Source organism: Rattus norvegicus, chromosome 18 (assembly GCF_021556685.1).
Source record: "Rattus norvegicus strain SHRSP/BbbUtx chromosome 18, alternate assembly SHRSP_T2T, whole genome shotgun sequence".
In the NCBI taxonomy this organism is placed as follows: domain Eukaryota; kingdom Metazoa; phylum Chordata; class Mammalia; order Rodentia; family Muridae; genus Rattus; species Rattus norvegicus.
Genome location: NC_141551.1, coordinates 8,189,946 through 8,211,439, shown reverse-complemented (window position 1 = coordinate 8,211,439; position 21,494 = coordinate 8,189,946). Strand labels below are relative to the sequence as shown.

Here is a 21,494-nt window from a genome sequence, read left to right as displayed (position 1 = left end):
CCCCCCAGTTTCTATAGCCACTCTTGGGTGAAGAGCTTGGGTCCTCTGTCCCTGATTTTATGTGTTTTCTCTTCACACAGACTTCACTCGAACCTGCCGTGGATGTGATGGGTCTTGTACTGGTTCTCTTCTGTCTGTTTGACTGTAATACCTGACGGAAGCAACTAGTAGAGGCAATATTGTTTAGACTCCTGGTTTTCTAAGTGTCTTTCCACGGCCATTGGTCTCCTTACACTGGGACAGAGTGTTACGTGGGTGTTGTCATCTGTAGCTAAGGCTGGTCTTCGCAGCAGAAAGGAAGCAAAGAGAAGAGAGGAGTGAACTTGGCTGTCTGTTTCCTCCAGCTCATGGGCCAGTGCCACCTACGCTCAGCCCACCTCTTCCCACTCAGTTGATCCTCTTTGTCAGTGTCCTCACAGATACATGCAACTACATGAGTCTGCAACTCTAGAGTCCCCTAGTTGACTCTACAATTTTTCTGGATGACAATCAAAATCTGCCACCAAAAAGCTAAACTCCCACCCCTCTAGTTGCTTCTAATAATATTTTCAGATTAAATACCGTGCAATGTTCAGTACAAGGTAAATCTGTTTACGTTTTTTTAAAATTTCCATAGACATGAAAAGAGCACATTAGCTATTAGATGAATTTTTTTTTGCAACATCATTATTTCCAAACTCATGTGTAATTCAGGGATTCTTTTAATTAAGAAAGTGAATTGAATTGCTTCATCCAGTCACTCCCTGTTTGGAGTTCTGTCTTTGGGACTGGGGGGAGTGTGGATCAGTGATTTTTTTCTCTCTGATTTGTTGTGTTACTAAAGACTGTTCTTAACATGCTGTCTACGGGATATATGGTGAACTTTACTTATTCTTCCTCCTTCTGTGTTTGAAGTTTCATCCTGTAGTTAATAAGAATATGGAGGGTCTAAACACCCCGAGGGTACACCAGTGAAGCCAGAAGTAGTAGTGACATGCTAATGGCTGATCAGCCCTTCTTGGGGTGACTGAGTTTTAAACACTCTATGAGTTCATGTATATCAATAGATATGAAGGTACAAAAAATACAGCTGCTTTCTTAAGTATGAAAAAGAAAGTTCGTTGAAATGATTTTTGTAGTTTGAATAGAACCCTATCCTTTGAATTAAAGATCATATACTGTTTGGTTTGACTTAGCACGAAGACCTAGATGCGAATGTACGTGCTTGAATGTATACTCGCCCCCCACGAGCCTTCTAGTTACTATGGGTGACTTGCAGGCCCCAGGGACTATTTGGCTGACTCCAAGCTCCACACCCTCTTGGCTCTCTTCATTCACAATGGCTATTTTCATGGAAATGGTCAGTCCTTAGAAAAACCTGGAATGTGTATTATGTAGATTTTATAGGAATAGACAAGTGGGATTTGTTCCTTCAACTCCAATTATCAGAAAGATTAACCCTTTGCCCTCTACATTCTAATTGTAACCCTTCAGAAACAGAGGTTATTTGTACAAGGTAGTTGAAAAAAAGCGGGGCTGGATGCCAAGTGGACTGTTTCTTTGGAAGGAGGCAGCAATCATCGGCCGCATTTTTCTCTTGTGTTTCAGGCATCTCTGGAGGCTTCTGGTGAACTTGCATTATGCAAGACTGGATTTCCTGAAGATGTTTACAGCGCGGTCTTACCGAAGGACGTGCACGAAGGCCAGCCTCTTCTCAATGGTAGTATCTTAAAAGAAACACTTGTCTTTACAGCGTGTGTCTGAGTGCTTCAGAATGTCTCTGAGTCCTCCCTGTGGCAGAGGGACTGTGAGATTTTCAGTCTCCCTAATGAGACCCCAGGGAGTTTATCACAGGACTAAAGAGAAGCTTATGCATTTCCTATGTACATTGTTGGAAGGCTACTGGCCTTGTGAAGGTTTTCACGTTTCTTCCGTGTTCAATTTATACTAAGAGACTTCATACAGCTGCGTTTTATGCATACATTTCATGTAGTCCGAAGAATACTTATCAGAAATCTGATTCTAACGGTCACAAATGATTGTTTTTGAATTTCAGAAAAGGTGTGATATATATTAATTGAATTAAAACATGCTCAATTCTAATATTCAGCTACATTATAGTGAACAAATTCAACAAGTTGAGCCTCAGACGGGGGCATGAAATCTGTGTTTTTGTTACAACATTGTTTATAGAAAGTACTAGAAAGCTCATCTACATAGAGCATATGTGAATCTCGAATATAGACTCATTTTCTATGTAAATATGATCAAGTTCATTATGGTGACTGTATGAGAACTCTTGCCAACGAGACTAGATCAAAATCAGAAATAAAACCTACCAAAAGCAAACTTTAAAGCCCCTTCCTTCAGTTCTTGTGGGAAACAAGTAAAAGTTGAGTTAGTACTGCAGTACTGACATGAGCACATTCATCAGTACCCTAGTGCTATTGAATATGGAACCGAGAATTGATCAGTGAGTCATATTTAAATTTTCCTTCCCTGCAAATCTTACACATCTCTAAGGGTGTCTGAGAGAACTGCATTTAGAAAATCTGTTAACCTCAGCTAATTAATTTGCACAGAGCTCTACCGCATAGCCTTAATTGAAGTGTCTCCACAGCAGTGACAAACCTGGTGCTCTAATACCTAAGAATCCTAGAGGCAGAGGACTTTGAAATGTAAATGGCCTCTTAGCTAGGGAAGTTCTTTGCTGCAACTTACATTTTATTTTAATTTTTATCTAAGTTATCCTCTGCTCCCACCTACGTGGTCTTTCTGAAGTGGATTTTTAATTTTCTCAGAGGTATCCTCCTGCCCCTGCCTCATTACTTGCTCTGTTAATGAGCACATGTAAGAGTTAGTCCATCCCAGCACTGGGTCTCTCTCCTACCGAGTGGGCAGTGGGCGACTGATGGTGGCTTAATTCAAACCACATTGCGTCAACATTATCTCAACGAGAATCTTAAAATCCCGCCTACTTTCCATGTTCTTTGATTTTGTAAATTACTACGTCGTAGCCTAGAACCTGTACAGTGTAAAAATACTCTGTAAGTGTGCAAACTGTATTGACGTGGCAAAGAAATAGTTCGGCCAGACAGACAGAAATTTTAGGGAAATAGGTGGCAATTTTCATCGTATTCTTGTGGTTGATTTTTTTTTTTAGTAAGTAATGCCCTTTACAAAGAGCCTTTAATTTGTTTATTACAAATAGCCACATAGTCTGTCACTGGAAACCATTGACTTAAAATTAATTAGTTGGGCATTTTGAGTAGTTTTTAAAATGAGAGCTCATTTTCTAGTTATCCAATAATGCTAGTATAACACAAGAAACAGGGCTCACCTTTTTGCTTGAGTCTTTTTAATATAACCTAGATAACTGTGGTTTTTGCTCACATTGCTATTATTGAGAGATTCAAAATATTTTTGGCTTTCAATTCCAGCCATCCGTCTTGAGAGAAAAATGTATGTTGGAGCGTTGTTTTCCTTAGGCTATGCCATTACTGGTTTTTTTTATCCTTCTTAGAAGATGTTAGAGAACACACCACCATCTGAACGCTCAAGGCATGCTGCTCTAAAATGCCCACTCGTGAAAACAGTAACTTCGGGAAAGGAAGAAATCCACCCAAACTTCTGAGGAGCATTACTCTTGTCTATCCACAGCAATTATTTTCCTGTCCGAGATCTGACCTTAAATGCTTGCAAGCTTTTATCTCCTCTATATTTTTGGAGTCTGTCGTAGGCTGATAATCCAAAGCTGTGCCATTCACAGAAGCCAAATGCCATGCCGTAATTAAATGCATTAGTTTGGATACCGCAGTAATTCAATTTACTTTATACACAGGACATTGCTAAGCCAGCGAGGGCGATTGCTTCTTCTGTGGGCTAGTGGTCTGTAGGGTTCACGGAAACAATTGTCCCTGAAAGTCCTTGACCCTTTCCAAGCTGTTGGCCTCTTGGGGTGTTCTACCGTATGAAGATTAATCTTAGAGTTACCATCATTGAACTCCCTCTTATTTTCGTTTTGCTCTCTCCCCTCTGTTGTAGAACATTCCTTTCTCAGTCTTGCAGCAGTTTTCTTATTCCAGCCAGTCATTTTAATTCTGTGTTTTCAATATTTGACAACATCGTTCCTGATGTTTCTTTTGGATTCCTATTGATGACATTTTTAAAAAGGCCTGTGGTTCGCCCGCTGCACAATATGATGTCACATGTGGCAAAGGGTTGTGAAAGAGGTGAGAGTTTCAGTATTTAGTTCTAGAGTCGCTGGTCATTTCCCAGCAGTTGAGTAGGAATCTTCATGAAGATGCTTGGAAAGTATTACGGTCTCATTACAGACTTGAGGTGACATTAGAGAAGCCACAGAGGAGTGTGGCATGTGGCATGGACAGTCATTAAAGAGCAACTTGTCCCCATCTTCCCTTTCATTCATGAGGCAACAAATTTCAAGAACTAGTTAGACCCTCCAGTGTGTCTTCCAGATTTCATCAGTTTGTATTTTCATAAAACCATGAAGAGAATGATGTGCCTTATGCTCAAACGTTGCCTCTCGTGTTATATTATGTGAATACTTTGGCTCATTAAAGACAGTCTATTATTTTTTAAAATGACTAAATAGCTATTTTATATGGGCTTCAGTTCTGTGTTGTTAGCAGAACCAGATTTTTCTTAGCTGTGTGTCTATTTTTGAACATACATGTTGTTTCCAATTTTCTTCTCTAATGTATCTTACGAAGATTTCAGAGACAGTGTTTCTTTAGGGACAGCGTCTTCTGGAACTTGTTCAAAGTAGAGTTTCCAGGTCAAAGGAACAGTAGTTTTGGAAATGGATATTAGTGTTCTTTTTAAGTTTGTGTGCATGCGTGCATGTGCCCGCCACGCCGTGCTCTAACTTCGTGTGTTAGTCCTGCCTGGCCTTCCACCTTGCTGGAGGCTGTGTTTTTCCTACTCCTGCTGGGTATGTCAGGTTAGCTGTCCCTCGAGTGTCCAGGGCTTCTGCTTCTCTGCCATCTCCCTGCACTGGGATTACATGAGCTCAGTACTGTGTTTCTTTTCTGGGCATCCAAACTCAGGTTCTCAGTGAAACACTCAGAACTATGTCTCCAGCCCTGGAAAAATGTTCTTTATCAAATAAAAATGTTTTTTGTTATTTTTTTAAGATTAAAAGTATGTTACTTCATTTTAAGATCTTCATCAATATGTAATTTTGTAATGTTTTCTAGTTTTTTTTTTCTCTTCCTTTGTGGTGCAAAGCAGTTTTCAAGCCTATGAGATCTATGCTTGCCTTTATGACTTAGGATCAGATCTATCATGTTCAGGCAGTCATTTTTACTTTACATTTTCCTATTCCAGTTTCAAAGCACTTATTACCAACTCTCTCATTTTCCAGACAAGCAAATTAGAGCTCTGGGAGATTATAGGCTTGCCCGTGATTACATAGCTCCTTAGTCTGATAGCTGCAGACCTGGAATTAGAACTCAGTTTTTTCCCTAACCTAGTTCTGATGATGCTGATAATTTAAAAAAAAAAAAAACAAGGTCCACACAGAGATGGGGGAGGGGGGAATTTCTAGGGAGCCAGTCCATGTATCCAGGTGTCTTTTGCCAAGTTTATAGGAGATCCACTTCCTCTCCTGACACAGTGATTTACATGCTGCTGGATAGATTTGGAAACCGTCACATGAACTCCCCCTGCCCAGCCCTCTCCCCTTCTGTCTTTCTCTCTCTCTATTATCTATTTATCTATATAGATATGTCTTTTAATAATTTTCACTTAGTCCTGTATACATGCCTACTTACCAGACCAAAAAATATTGACCTCTATAATATAATATTTAATTTAAACTCCACTAAACTAAAAAAACACTTTGTGGGAGTGCGTTTCTTGAAAAATCACGTAATGACTGTCTTAAGTTTCCTATCTTCTGTCCACACTGACAGAGCAACAGCAGCCAGCCCAGCGTTGCAGAGGCTCACGGGGTTTTCCGTGTGCTCGGCAAGAGGGGTGCCCTTGTGTGTCTTGCATGGGTTTCACCAAGTCAGCTCCTCCAGAGCTGGTTGACAGAAATAGCAACTGGCAATTACCCTGAATATGTTCAGTAATCCATACTTCTGCACAACCTCTGGGCAGCTCTGGTGATTGTGTCCAGCTAGATAGGATTTAATTCAGATCAGTTGGCTTGCTGATTGAGCCTGTTCTGCATTAACATGGGGCTGGAGGACGGGTAGCTGCAGACAACTTGGCTGAAATAGTTTTCATTTGTTTAGTAGGAATATAGGGCTAGAACACTGTGGTGTGTGCATGTGTGTGTGTGTGTGTGTGTGTGTGTGTGTGTGTGTGTGTGTGGTGTGTGTGGTGTGTGTATGTGTGTGTGTGGTGTGTGTGTGTGTGGTGTGTGTGGTGTGTGTGTATGGTGTGTGTGTGGTGTGTGTATGTGTGTGTGTGGTGTGTGTGTGTGTGGTGTGTGTATGTGGTGTGTGTGTGCTGTGTGTGTGTGCGGTGTGTGTGTGTGGTGTGTGTGTATGTGTGTGTGTGTGGTGTGTGTGTGTGGTGTGTGTGTGTGTGTGTGTGTGTGTGTGTTATAGCGTAAGGGGGTCTATGTATGTGGAATTGGGTATTCTCAGTTCCTTTCCACTTTGGTCATTGTGCCATGATGAACTGAGGCTCTTGCAGATTGAGCTAAGCTGGCTAGTTAGTGCTACTGGGGATCTGCCTGTCTCTATCTGCCATCATTACCATTGCTTGCTCCTGTGTCCAGTCTTCAACAGCGATGGAAAGTTAGGGCCTCTTAGGTAGCAAGCACTGTTTCTGACTAACCCACCCGCCCCCCGGCACTTGCTGTACTATATGTTTTTAAAATAATATTAGTGCCTTTGAATGATATGCCTCACCAAGTTTTAACAAACATGTTCATGACACTTGTGTTATGATTATTTTGGTAAGTCATGTTCTTATTTAATATGTAAAATGTTATAAAAATATTTGAACTGTATAGGTTTATAAAGCTCTTGTTGATAAAGCCAAGCGAGCCTTTACAGTTACTTTACTGGCATGTGATGGATTGTAGGAAATGGCACAGAACACAGGGACTTTTCTCTGTGCTGCTGATAAGCAGTTGGCTGCATCCTCAGGTGGTCATTTTTCAAAGATCTTCTCATGAGCCGTAGATTTTTTAAAATCAAGATCTTTTTCAAAGCACAGTTTTAAAATAATTCATTTATTTATCTTTTGTTTTATGTGTTTGCACTCTGCCCCCATCCTCCTCTGTTGTGTGTGTGTGTGTGTGTGTGTGTGTGTGGTGTGTGTGTGTGTGTGTGTGGTGTGTGTGTGGTGTGTGTGTGTGTGTGTGGTGTGTGTGTGTGTGTGTGTGTGTGTGGTGTGTGTGTATCTGTGTGGGCACTGACAGCATGGACGATGCTTGAATCTCTGAGGACAACTTGCTGGAGTGGGCTCTCTGTCCACCCCTGTGAGGCAGGCCCTCCCTTGTCTCAGTCACACTGTATTCTCAGGTTAGCTAGCCGTGACCCTCTGGCTGATTCTCCTGTCTCCAGGTCCTCAGGCTAGCATCCCTGGGGCTTTCACCTGCCAAGCCAGCTTATAAAGCCCTGCTAAGTTTCTTTTCTTAAAACCGTACAATTAATTATATAATAAAAAAAGAACTGGAGACCTTTGTCCTATGGTCATTTAGTCATTACCTCCCATTTGGAAGTTTTTCTAATGGTTTGGATGTACTTTAGACCATGTGTTATCAGTACAAATAATGACATTCCTGTCTAGGTGTATATTTCCTAGGTTAGCTGTTGGGAGAGCTATACAAACTTATAATCAGGAGAGACTAACAATCAAGCTCCCAAATATTTTACTGATCTACCCTCATGAGGTCAAAGCAAACCTTTCTATCTGTCTGTCCTTATGGCCAGCGTTTATCAGTATCTGTGGATGCTTGGCAGAAATCGGTGCCATGAGACACAGACAGCAGGACCAGAGATGGAGAATGTGTGTTTTGGCAGTTTAAGTAGCATGGTCAGGGTATAAGAAAACTAAGTTAAAATTTGCTATTGTGTTATCCAACAGCTATAGATTCTGGTGGGAAAGAGCATTAAAAACAGCAAATAGTTCTTATTAGGGCCTGAGGGAGAGGGCCTGGCTGACCGGAGTTGAGACAGGAAGGGGCTGAGGTGAAATGAGGTCACTGTAGTAACAGCCCCTTTGTGCGAGGCTTTGTAGACCGTTATAAGGACTTTGGCTTTGACTAAGAAGAGGTAAAGCGTTTTAGAGGGCTTTCAGCAGAGGATGGACATGATCTGACTTCAGAACAGGATCATACTGGCTGTGACACTGAGAAAAAAAGAGGAGGAGAGGCCGGATGGAGGTTAGTGTGAGAGGGTGATGGAGGGGTGGAGGTGGGAGCAGGGCTTGGATTTAGATTTTATAAGAATCATATGTGAAGTAAAAGTCCACTGTTTTAAACTGAGTGATGTGATAGCGCTTAGTCTATTCATGGTGTGATATACGTCCAGCTCCTCCCACTTCCAGACTTTTCTACTACAGCCATAGTATGGGTTTCCCTCAAAAGCACCATCCCTCTCCTTTTGTCTGACTTCTTTCACACAACTATTGTGGCTACTTAGTTCATACAACATAAAACTCAGGGGATTCTCGGGAGCTCTGGCTATGCCACCTGAGGCTCATTCTTTCCTCTGGTGAGCGGTGTGCATGCTATGAACCTATTCACACATAGGGTGGGTTATATGGTTATGCGCGCGCGCACACACACACACACACACACACACACTCACACACACACACTGCGATGTATTCATCCATTCTGTTACGATTATCTGTCGATAGACATTTAGAGCATTCGCACTGATGGCTCACTGAGAATCCTGCTGGTATCGTACAGTCCAGAGGAGAGACATTGCACAAAGTTTAACTTTTCCATGGGGAGAAGGGGGAGATTGAGTGGAAATTAGAGGGAAAAGTGGCTACACGTGGGGGATCATTTTTAAATAAATACTCAAATGTTTTCGTGGTCAGAAAACGAGTCCAATGGGAAGGAAGTAGAGGGGGGTCAGTGGCTTGAGGAATGAGATGAGGTGGAACTCGGGAACCTGGACGCTCACCTACGCTGCACGTGTTTTATCCACCTGCATGTGAACCTCCTCTAAGGACTTTGGTTATGGCTCCTCAAATGGCTACAGGTCCTCTTTCCAGCCTTCTGACTTACCTCAGCATATTTCCCCCACAGAAATGACAAAAAGGATAAAAATGAAACCTTTGTGGCATTCCATGATGCAAACAGTATTTTCACAGGTAGCGTATCCTTAACAGTTGGTTATCCAGTTTCTTCAAGAATCTGCCACCACTCTCTCCTCTTCAATGGGGCGAAGACCATTCTAGTATAATATCTACTCCGTCTTTGGAGCATTCTGTTAATCAATTGACTTCTCAATAACAGAGTCGTGTTTCTGAAATATTTACCCTGTATACCACAGACATCACAGTTCATAGTGTAGGCTCTTATCTTCCGAGGTCATTTATTTTGATCATATTCTTTTTCATTCTGAAAAGGGTTTTGAACGTTTAACACGCCGTAGGCTCTTTTCAAGAAACCAGTTGATGGTGGCTAACAGAGAAGCGAACTCTGGTGGGAGTGACTTGAATAACATATTTCTAGCGCTCATGGGCATGGTTGCCTGGTCTCCTTCATTCTTCCAGATCCCTTGGCCGAACATCAAACAGCTTTTTCAGTGGTGGTTGAGGACTTCAGGTTGCTCTCTTCTCTAAAAGAGAGGAAACTGAGGTTTTCCCCTCAATGGAACTTAATATCTTGTGCTCTGCTGCCTGTGACCAAGGCACCCCTCCTGCCTTTGATGCAGGTTTGGCTCTTCTGGGTAGGACTAGACTTATTTATGGTGACATTATTTTAGCTCTGGCCAGAGTTTAAATTAACTCAAGCCCCTCCGTGACTCTCAAACAAGCTGATTTCTATCTCGACTGGTAAAACGTATTTTTTATGAAAGTGCTAGACATGTAAGTTGAGTCTTTTTTGATAAGCAGCCCAGCTCCACAATAGAGACTCGGTGGCATGCCAGATACTCAGTGGCCCTAGGAAAATATGCCTGTATTTATTTTATAAGAGACCAATTGAATACAGGACCAAACAAAAGAAAGAAAGAAGGTTCAGGTGACAGTAATCAAATTGAAGAAATGAACTCTTGCCCGTTCTCTCTTCACCTTCTCTCTCCCTCTCTAAATTATGAAATGGTCGAGAAGAAATGATGGATTTCAGGTTACAGCAGCTTCACACATTTGCTAAGACCGTCCGTACTCCAATCCTTGGCCCATGCTTTCCCTGGAATAGAATTTCTTAAAGTCCAGCAATGGAGAAAGTGCGTGCCTGCAGCTGAAGCGCAAAGGCAGAAACAAGAGTCAGGGCATCGCGGTTTCCACCACTTCAGATCCCTCTCTGGAAATTCTTTTTCTCCCAAGTAGAAAATGACCTGCCTTTAAAAATCACATGTGTTATCAAAAATGTGGGTTTTACATCTTATGGAGATACGAACAATTGTATAGGTGCATATGACGTGGAATTAGAATCAAAACCAAACTGTATAGGGCCCAGGGGACCAAGAGGGCCACGGGAGGTGAGAAATGGGAGGGGAGAGAAGAAAAGAATATGTCCAGCACAGTGCTTACTTTACCCATGAATATTCACAGTGCAGCTATTTTCAAAAAGCATATACTTAGTGTGCATTCATACCAATAAATGATTGTCCCTAAAATGACAGGCTATAAAACCAGGATGCACGCCTGACTGTGTTTATTGATATAAACACATTTCTGTGCAACCACCAGGCTTCTCCTGTTTACAGGAGTCTGCACTTTCTTTTGTCTCCTCTCCTGCCTACTGCACCCTGGGTCTTTTGGGCTTTGTCTTCTAGAGAGAGCCGGTGGGTTATTTACATTTTATTAATTCTTGAAGGTTTCCAGCATTTTTATTATTTATGTGTATTTGTATGAGGTTGTGGGAGCTTATGTGCCCTACATGCGTGCAGGATCCTGTGTAGCAGAAGAGGGCATCAGATACCCTGTATCTGGAGTTACACATGTTATGTGCTCCTCATAGATTCTGGGAATTGAATCCTGGACCTCTTGAAGAGTATCCAGTGCTTTAAGCCCATGAGCCATCTCTCCAGCCTCTAATATTTTTTTTTATAATCTTTGCCTTCCCCAACTCCTTCCAGATCTTCCCCCACCAACCCAACTCTTTTTCTTTTTCTCTCTATCTTTCTTTTCTTTTCCTTTCTTTTCTTTTCTTTTCCTTTCCTTTCTTTTCTTTTCTTTTCTTTTCTTTCCTTTTCTTTTCTTTTCTTTTTGTTTGTGAGCCTAGGATTTCCAAGCCTTCTCAGGAGCACTGAAGCTTCATTTTCATTCTCTGGTTGTTGAACCTTTACAGGTAACTCTGATCACATGTCCTCTCATGGAAGGGAAATCAGTCATGGCATCCTCTGGAATGCTTCCTTCTTTGGGCTATAAGGTTTTTTTTGTGGATGTTTGTGGATGCTGATCTGTTGTATTTTTGTGAGGGGTGGTTTTTTTTAGGTGCCTTACCAGATGGGATTGCCATTAATGTGGTATCCATCCTTTGCGATGAATTGAGAGTGAAGTCGGAAGTCGAGCGACTTTTTAAAGACTTGTGCTTATAGTACCCAGATGGCCCCACCCCATGTCCTCTCTAGGAGGAGTTCCGTGCACCAAGATGTGTTGCACACAGGTGGAAGGTTTCCATGAGGGCAAGGAAGACCCCTTTAACTAACACGCTTGCCTCCGTTAGGTTGTGATCTTTGCTGGCTGACTTTGCTTGTCTCATGCTCATTTTCTCTAGTTCAGCCTCTTTTTTTTTTCTCACAAAGGTTTGTATTAAAAACACAGCAAGTAACTCTCCTGAAGTTCCATTGTTTTGGCTTTTCAATCTCCAGGACCATTGATGTTCACATTGTAAGTTACCACAGGAACGTATGAAGGGCCAGCTACCATGGTTCCGTGACAGACTTTTGGGTCCTGGTGTCTTGCCTTCAGGCTGATGAAGGTAGTGACACCAACACTGGCACAGTTGGCCCCCGTTCGAGTTTCAGCAGCAGGAAACCAGGTGTATCCAGCTGTCTGTGTTCAGATGTGAAACCGTGTCAGTCCACATGTGTCACTGGAAATATTGGATACTGTACATTTGTCTCCTCCCCGCCTTTTAGGTAGAATCTATTTTTCTCCTTGGATTAATGGGTCTCCCTAACATCTGGATCAAATGATATCTTGTACACACTCTTAATTAGTTTTATTTTAAGCACCTGCACATCTATTTCTTTCAAATAAAAAGCATAGGCAGTTCTAATGAAAGTGTTAAGTAAATGAAGACGGGTTCTTTCCTTACCCCCATGACACTTAGAATAAAAGAAGGAAACGAGCTAAGGAAAATAGCCCATAAGTTTTATTTCTCAGTTGGTCTTTTTTAAAAAAAACAAATATTTTCTTTTTATTTATGTGTCTGTGTCTGAATGGATGTGCCCAGGGAGAGCAGGGAGATCACTTGTAGCTGGAGTTAACAGTTGTAACTCTCCTGGTGTAGGAGCTGCGAACCAGCTTAGGTCCTCTGAAAGGGCAAGTGTTCTTCCCACTGGTCCTCTCTCCATCCCTGAGCTCAGCCAATTCTTGGTGCTCAACCAAAACCTGGCTGCTTTGCTTACCTGACAAGGTGTAGTCTGAGCAAAGACACGCTAGGTGGGGAGGCAGCCCCTAGCTGACCGGCTGCCTTTGACACGTAATGGGGATCAGCTGGTCTTCCTGAGGTTCTCTTCTCTCCTCCATACGTGGCCTTAGTAACCACTCTGTCGTATTATTATTCTCACAACCTACACAACAGGACCCACGATTATCATGTAGTTTGGGATTTCAAGAAGAACTTCAAAACGAAGTCTTCTCAAATTTAGCATGGATTGTATTTTTTAAGAAAGGAATGGAGATAAGGGGGATTCTCAGGGCCGAGGAAATATTCGTGTTATGTAGAGTCATTCAGCAAATCTTTGCATGAAGAAATTGCTTGGAAAATGTTATTGCCCAGCCAAGACTGATGCATTGTGAACGTAAGGAAAATAGTAATAATTCACGATGGCCATTTACATATAAATGCTTTTCTACGCAATTTTAAAGGGCAAAAAGTGGGGGCTTCCTTAATGAAATATCAGAGAAAAGTCTCCACAGAATTGATTATTTGTCGTCTTAATTCTTTTGTAAAATCAAACCCTCCGGATTTTCAAATTTTGCATGTATGTAATTATTCCATCAGTTCAGTCACTTAGGTCTGCCCTGGCTTCCTTCGCTGACTTGTCATTCATTCCGTGCAACATAAAGTCATTGAAGCAGCTCCTTGCATTTATATTGTAAGGAAATGGTCCTTCGAGAGCTAAGTGCTACTCAGCTGAAAAAGACCCAGCGTGGTGTTCTGGGCAGTTACTTATTATAGACACCGGGATTTCTCGACCCATTGTACTATCCCATTCCCCCAGTTTTAGTCATTTTACATTTAAACATCCTAAATACTTATCTCATCCTGACTATTATAGCAGTATTTTCCAAGCAACCATTTAAGGAAACTTAAAAAGGGCTCCTTCTTTTGTTAGTGGTTGGTAGATGGCTTCTGTGGTCACATGTGGCAATGTCAGTGTAAAAGTTTGTAAGGAACGCCTGGCCTTTGACATTCGGAACAATTAATGTGTGTTTCAGTCTCATAGCACCTATACATCCGCAACAATTTCACGTATGATATATTAGTTTCTGAGCTCTGCAAGTCAGGCAGTTCAGGATTCAGGTGTTTCTACACAATGCTAAGTCCTCAGGGAGAAAGTGATTCTCTGGAACCATCAGTGAATAAGAAGCTGAGTGGGAGCAGGACTCTTGTTCCAACTTCTCCTCACATGCACAGGAGTTTGCTTCTGATAGAACATGTGGAGGACCCAGTCCTTGCTTGTGACTCACATCCAGCACACACGTTTCGGTTTTTGATCTTCACGATAGGCAAGGTACAAAGTCACTTTCCCATGGCCACAGAAACTTTCTTGGTTTCCTGAAGGAGCTGCTGAGGTTGCATCACCAGCCTGTTTGTTTTTTAATTAAAGAAGCATAAATTTATTTCTGTGGAGCATAAGAGAAGACACGCACAGCCCTTGTGAGGCAATGCTTCGCTGTGTGGTTCGCTGGGGGCAGCAGCCACGGTCACAGATAGAGACAAAAATCATTTATACTGAAGGTATAGCCTATGAAAGCAGTATAAAACAATAAAAAATGCATGCTTTTCAAGCAAGAGATTTTTTTAGCTTAATAATGATACCTTTTCATCAGTGTTTTACATGTTCCAAACCCTTGGTTGCCCTTTAATCTTTAATATACCTCTGTAAAAATGCTGAAGTAGATAAGTGCATTGAGATACAGTGAGATTTATGGATTTAAAGATGACACATTCGGAAATCAAGGTGTCAGGATTTGAACCCAGGTCTCTGGTATCTATGTGCCTGCACTGATGTACAGTGCAGTTTCCACAAGACATGCCTGAAGAGTCCTTGTATAAGCAAGGGATTCTCGTGATGTTTCAGAAGTATTCTCTGAAGAAGAGCAATTTCCAAAGATAAGGATCATGCCTATAAGTCCAGATTGTATAATTTATATTATTATTTTTGAAAATTATGTATATGTGTGTGCATGCCATGTGTATGAAATGTCCATAGAAGCCAGAAAGTCCTGTCAGGTGCTATAGGGCTGCAGGTACTGGTGGTTATAAGTTGTTCTGTATTGGTGTTGGGAACTGTACTTGGGTTCTCTTCTAAAACAGCAAGACAGGGCAGTTACCTGCTCTCCCCCACAAGTTTCATTTAGTTGTTCTTGTTAAAGAAGACTTCCCAGAAATATAGACCACGTCCTGGACTTATCTGCATGACTGAGTGGGGAATGTGTTGCCTTGGGTGGAGTACTCTGTGGATTTGTGGAAAGGGCACTTTGAGTGATGTTCTTATCTAACACTGTGAACACAATGACTGTCACTCTGGAAATGACATGTGTGGACATCATGGTGAGCTCCCCAGAGAGCTCTCCCTCCAGCAAGTATTTGAGAAGCTATGTTCTGCTAATTACTTGGTTCAGCTTGGGGAGGAAACAAGTCCATGTCTGCTTCCAGAGATGAGGCATCATGGCCTCCCTTTGCCGTTCGTTCTTTCCTTTGCTTGGAGAAAAGGAAGCACTCTCAGGAGTCCCTGTCAGCTGTACACTTCCTAGTAGAGTGGAAAGAAATCTGTCCCTAAGTGAAATTACTGAACTGCTGAATTAATATGATCCAGGAGCTCCTTCTACCCCTGGGCCTCTAGTCGTGTTAGCTGATAAGCTCCATCGATTGTGTAAGGCAGCGTGAGATGAGTTTTCTGTTGCATGCAGTGAGTTGCATCCTAACTGATACTAGGTCCCACGGAAGGTCTCAATGAGGTTGTGAGCACAGGCTTTGAGCCTTTTGGGGAATTAAGAGGGATGTGGTTGGAAAGGGAAGACAGGGGAAGTATTAAGGTAGGAATACAGACTGCTGCTTTGGGGTCAGGAGACTGGATTGCTGTGCTGCTCTGCTCTGGGTCAGCTGTCTAAGGTCGGGACTATACTAGGCTCTGTCCTGTACCTTCACTAACTACTGTAAGAGCAAAAACCCTGGGCTGCTTGGTATTATCGTATAGAAGAAATAAGCAAGTCCGAATATAAGTGTGTGTGGGAGATTCACTGTGAAGCACAAAATTATATCAAGGTGTATTAGTTCTTCCAGACCCTAGTGTTGATTTTTTCTTTTAATGTGAAGAACTTCTAAATTTAGCAAGATGAAAGACGGAAACATGATGCTAGCTTGGAAGTGGGCAGAAGGTTTGGGGGTAAAAGGAGATTTTAAAAGAGCTATAGAGACTCCTTTTCTGGTCATACAAAGGTTTTGGAAACAGTTTATTTCCTGCCACGGCCTTTGTGTTTTCACCCTCTCCAAATGAACTTTTTCCCCAAATGTCTTCCAAAATATTTTGGTTTTGTTGTAAAATAAAAGATTGAGTGTAAAGAATAAAGATCCAGAGCGTTTTCTAGGTCACATCTTCATATAAGGTTCTGTGAGGGAGGTGCCATGTTGAAGATGCTATCCCTGGCCCTTGCTCAGATGGACCGGAGACCCTGTCCTTCAGCAGTTGGTGAGGGACTTCGCTCCCAGGCTCAGGGTTTCACAAGTCGCTGCGAAGTCTTCATGGTGCCAGCGTCTGAAAGGGTGACAGAAAACACACTACCCAAGAAAAATACTCCTTTTCCTGGCAGAAGATACTATCCCAGTAATTTTTAAGTCAGTGTATTGGATTATGAATAACTCGATACCGTTACAGGCTTTAATGTAGGATACTCCTCCGGGCTTTTATATGTAGGCTGTTTGGACACCGAATTATAAGGCTTTTTTTTTGGTCTTAAGTAGCATCTGCCTTCTCCAAGTGTTCTTTACATGTCTGGCTAGCTGAGGAAATGGTCTGAAGAACAGTTTCTAAAAGCGAAGACTCAGGTGAGTGGAGGAGTTCGTGCAAACCGTCCATGTGTCTGATTGTGCACGTTTAATTAACACGGTCACACAGTTGTTCTGAGGTAGCTAGCTCATCGGAACATGGGTTTGCTGGGACCTGGGGTCTTTACACTTGTAATGCTTGCGCTGACTCGGCACCCCGCACGTGCTTCAAGCTTATGGCTTGGGTGCTTCAATCTAGGCCACGTCACAGGACGGATAACTGCTCCTCCAGCCTCACTCGGCCTTTGAAGTCTTGGTAGAATTATAGATCTCTGCACCCCTGAGCAAGTGGCATAATCCCCACCCAGATTTCGGGATGTTTTGTGTGGATTGGTTCTTGCCTGCCTTACAGTCACCTGAGAGATGAGAGTACACACCTTGACTATCTGTTTTATAGAAGAAAAGTAAAGTCACGAGACATAGGAGTTTATCACTCTCCCTGTGGAGTGGTGGAGCTTGGTGTCCTGTTGTTTCACCAAGTCTGCTTCGTTGTTTAGCGCACCATTTTGTATAGCTCTGGTTCCCCTGCAATGACTCAATTCTAATTGCCAAGATGCGTGACACTCAAGTTTTTATAACATTAGTTTCTATTTTCCAACTGGCAGACTGGACTATGACTTAACCGAGACTCTCCTTAAGTAAAACAAATCTTAATGTGTTAGCTTTGTTCTGCATACTAATTATACACCAGACTTCTTTCAAGTGTTTTAGACAGTTATCACAATACATTGTATTTGCGAAAGCTGTAGGTAGATCTTTATTTACATTGGTTGCGTTTTTAATTTAAAACCTCAGAAGTCTTACAGCTATGATTTAAGAATGTGAAACTGCTGGCATTAAACTGCCATAGAGAAAAGTAACTTAGGTTTAGGAGAACTTCAGCTTGGTCTTGATGTTATTTTAGAATGCAAATAATAATTTTCATCAGGGCAGCTATGAACCAGAGGTGATGCAAAGGCCATTCTAGGGTCTGTTTGCATATTTCAAGGACAGGGGTTCCCAATGCAAGGTGCTCACCTCCTCTTGAGTAGACAGGGTACACACAGTACTGTACGAGGAGGTCCGTTGTAATCAGATATTGGGGGGCGGAGAGCCAGCCATTGTTTGCATCTGGAATTATTTTCCAAATTGAATTTTGAATCTAAGCAAAACAGAAATTCAAATTGGCTTCTGGATTATACCACTGGCAGAGTGGAATAAGTCACGTGGTTTATGAGGGTACAGCTGAGGGTTGCTTCCTGTCCTTCTGTGGGACTGATTTTGCGGCTGAGTCTCAATAGGGCCTTCTCCGAACTTTGTAAGTCTTGCATTAGCATAAAACCTTCACTATGGTAGCCAACCAGCAAAACTTCCTTGGAGAGTGGGCACGCAGTGCACACCGAGAGGTAAACACTGGGGGCTTTAGGTAGTGTCTGACACATCCTATTACCCACATAGCTCTTGATAGATACTAATATTTTATGTAAGAGTTGAGATCACAAGACCTGGTGGTAAGTTTTTCGACCCTAATGACATATCCTGGTGCAGTTTGTGTTTGCTTGCTTTTCTTCCACATTTGATTGTCGGAAAAGTCAAACGAGGAACTGTAGAGCCGCAGCGTCAAATTAGTGATTAAAAGTTCAGAGATTATCAGAGTACCAGAATTTAAAAACATATAAAAATTTCACAATAAGATTTATAGAATAGCGTGAAATCTTTTAAAGAATTAAAAAAAATATATGTCAGGTGAATTTAAAAATAAATCAGGTGAGCGGCCATCAGTGACATATAAAAGTATCTTTGAAGTACCTTTGAAGTGTCATGGTGTGCTGCCTTTGTATAGTGGTCACTTTTTGTTGATTCTTCTGGGCCTCTGGCCTAAGCAAACTGGTGATATCCCAGGACGGCAGCCAATCTGTCATCGAGTGTGTCTTTATCCTTTTATCTGTTACCTCTGACCTTTGTCCCTCCGACTTCTTTGATGATTGTAAGTTGATATTTGACAGCTTAGTTTGGCAAAGTATTTGTTGAAGCATTGTCCTTGGTTCCTCACAGCTAATCACTTGATGTCTGTGGGAATGGCCTCATGATGGGCTCCTCATGCAGTCTCTAGACTGTGGTTGTCTATGTGTGCAAGTGTGAGTGGCAGCTAGAGGTTGCTTGTTCCCAGATTGCCCTTCCCTTTGTTAATTGAGGCAGTGGTGGGGTCTTTTGATCTCCTAATCTCCATTCAGCCAGTCCTGGCCATCTTGCTCCCCTGTCTCTGCTGGGATTGTAAGAGAACCTCCATGTCCCCTAACCCTTGGCTTTTCCATGGGAATTGAAGATCCCAACTCATCATCCACTGAACCATCTTCCCAAACCCTGTACTTTTGCTCAATGTGCATTTTAAGAAACACTGGCATTGTTCAAATGGACTGACCCCGTGACGGAGGATCACGTCCTTGTCGTTCTGAAACACTCCACTGCTTCCTGAGGTGCCGTACAGCGGCCCAGCCAGTGTGTGGATTCTACTCAAATTGGAGGACAGTTCCCTAGGCCTTAGATTCTGTCCTCTGAATTGGAAACAAATCCCTTATTTATTTATTTTTCAGATTGAAAAGAATTAAGAAATATTAGAAAGATTAAAGTGGTGACTAAATATGAAATAGTTGACTTCATTTTTAAGTGCCCAAATATCGTAAAGGCGGAGCAGTAGTGGACCAGAGCACTTAACCCTTGAGTGTAGGCAAGGATAAGCGTGGCTTTTGGGAAATGATCCTTTGGCTGAGTTTTAGAGAGATAGTCTTTCCAGTTTGTTTTAAATTAAGAACTCTGTAAGTTTTGGCAGCGGCGGTGTGTGTGTGTGTGTGTGTGTGTGTGTGTGTGTGTGTGTGTGTGTGTGTGTTAATTGATTCACAGTATCGTCAGGTTTCTTTTGAGTGAGAATTGAGTTTGAAGAAAATCATGTCATTTCCAATGGAAACGAAGATGATCAGATGTAGAAAATGAACCTTCAAGTTAATCTGTTCACCCTCCTGCCCACATCAGGTGATTCGAGAGTGGGAAGAATCTGCTGAAGGGAATGTTTTTAAATGTCTCTGCAGATATATTTTGGGGTTCAAAGGAGCAACTTCAGGGAGATAAAATTGTCATTTTGTTTTGAAATATGCACAGAAAATATTCTCCTTTTAAAAGTCACTTTACCTTGAACTTATTACTGTATCATTTTTTAAAGTGGGAGAGCTTTGAGCCTTGCACCGGCTTTATCTCCCTCCCTGTGCTCTGACTGAATGCTGTCTACTATTTTAATCATGTTAATGTACTGCTTGCTGTATCTGTGGCTGCCGGAGAACAAGAGCTTTCTGTTCTCCCTCAGTGATTTGAGCTGCACACCAAGCACGGTCTCGCAAACAGTTTGGGGTTTACTCTGAGCTGATCAATACATGCAAAATCTTTTATTTAGTGAGATCAATAAAGTATAATGAAGCGTGTGCTCCAGTTCCTTTTCAAGAGTTGTTGTTACGGTAGGAAGGTGTCTGTGTTTGCGTTCCTACTACCAAATCGAAATTACGTCTGTGGCTGTTCTGCTTTTTCCTTTCCCTCTGATTTCCTAAGACTGAACAACACTTCTGAGCTCCCTCCAAACACGCTAAACAAATATCACTCCCAGGACATCCGGAGACAAGACCTCTGTAACGAAGAGTAGCAAACAGAAAGATAACTCAAGACAGTAAATAGGAATGTTAGCAAAACTGTGTCCGTAATACCCATGCATTAATCTGAGAGATGATTGGTGCCAAATGGTTTTTGGTAAACTCCCCCAGGTTCGCAGGACACTTAGGGAAAGCTTTGGATGACTGTGATGTCAGTGTGCTGCTCTGTCCACTGTAATTTTATTATAAATATAGTCATACGCAGAGTGAATAAAGTACAGTATATTACCCTTTGCTTCTGGGTCCCATGTTCTGATGGGGATTTGCTCTCGACTGACTTTTAGACAGTTTTAATGTACTTTAAAATATTTATGTATTTGAGTAGTAAAAGAATATTTGGATATAAATTTTCCAACTCTTGTATCCAGACAGGCTGAAAAAGGCCCAGAGACTGATCCTTTATATAAAAAATATTAAAATTGGACATCATCTTGCTATTTCCTAATGTAATACATTCTTTCACAGATTTTCATTTTTCCCTAAAAGAAGTGGCAGATTTTTCCCTGTGAAAAACTTTATTTGGAGTTTAAAAATTATTTGGTTTACATATGATATTATGTTCATTGGAATGCCCTCGAAGAATTTTAGTTTCTCTACTTTCTGTTTCACCAAGTGTTGAGAGAAGATGTTTATATTTATATGAATTAAATGTTTATACTCTTGGGCATTACGAGTGAAAGTGCATCTCTAGCTTGCTTAGTAAAATGTTGTGTTTAGGAAAGTTTGAAGAAATTGCCTTATAAGGTATTGATCTAAGAGTTTACTTCTGTTTTATGACTTGAGCTCTTAGTACTAACTTTTTCTTTAATTAATGTGTTTGATGGCACTGAGAGCTAGTGGAATTCTATATTTAGAAAGAATTTTTCGAGATTACATACCTCTATTACCATGCAATGCAGTAGTTAATAAAAAAATTAGTAAGAAGTTAATGTTCCGTGGCAGGAGCATTGCTCTTATGAACTCACAGGAGCTATGGTTGTCTGCACAAGGCACACTCGAGATCAAGCAGCTCAGCGTTCTAGAATGGAGTGGGGAGAGAGAGAGACGCTAGCCCTCACCCCTAACTGAGGAGCTCTGGACGACTCATGACATCTGGGGAGAGAGTCAATCCATGTGGCTTCTGCTGGATGGACCATTCCAGTGGAGCTCAATTGGAGTGGATTGGTTATCTGAAGAAGGAATGTGGCAGTGTGTATATGGGAGGTACTAAGGGAGTAGCTTGAGGAATA

General features: G+C 41.8%; 1 protein-coding gene across 1 annotated transcript in view; it reads left to right on the top strand.

The window, feature by feature from the left end:
• Cdh2 (cadherin 2) overlaps window positions 1-21,494 on the top strand; it is a 220,601-nt gene that overhangs the window by 32,195 nt on the left and 166,912 nt on the right. Inside the window, 1 exon segment of the mRNA NM_031333.2 lies at window positions 1,588-1,699. Within this exon segment, the coding sequence (NP_112623.2) occupies window positions 1,588-1,699 (112 nt within the window).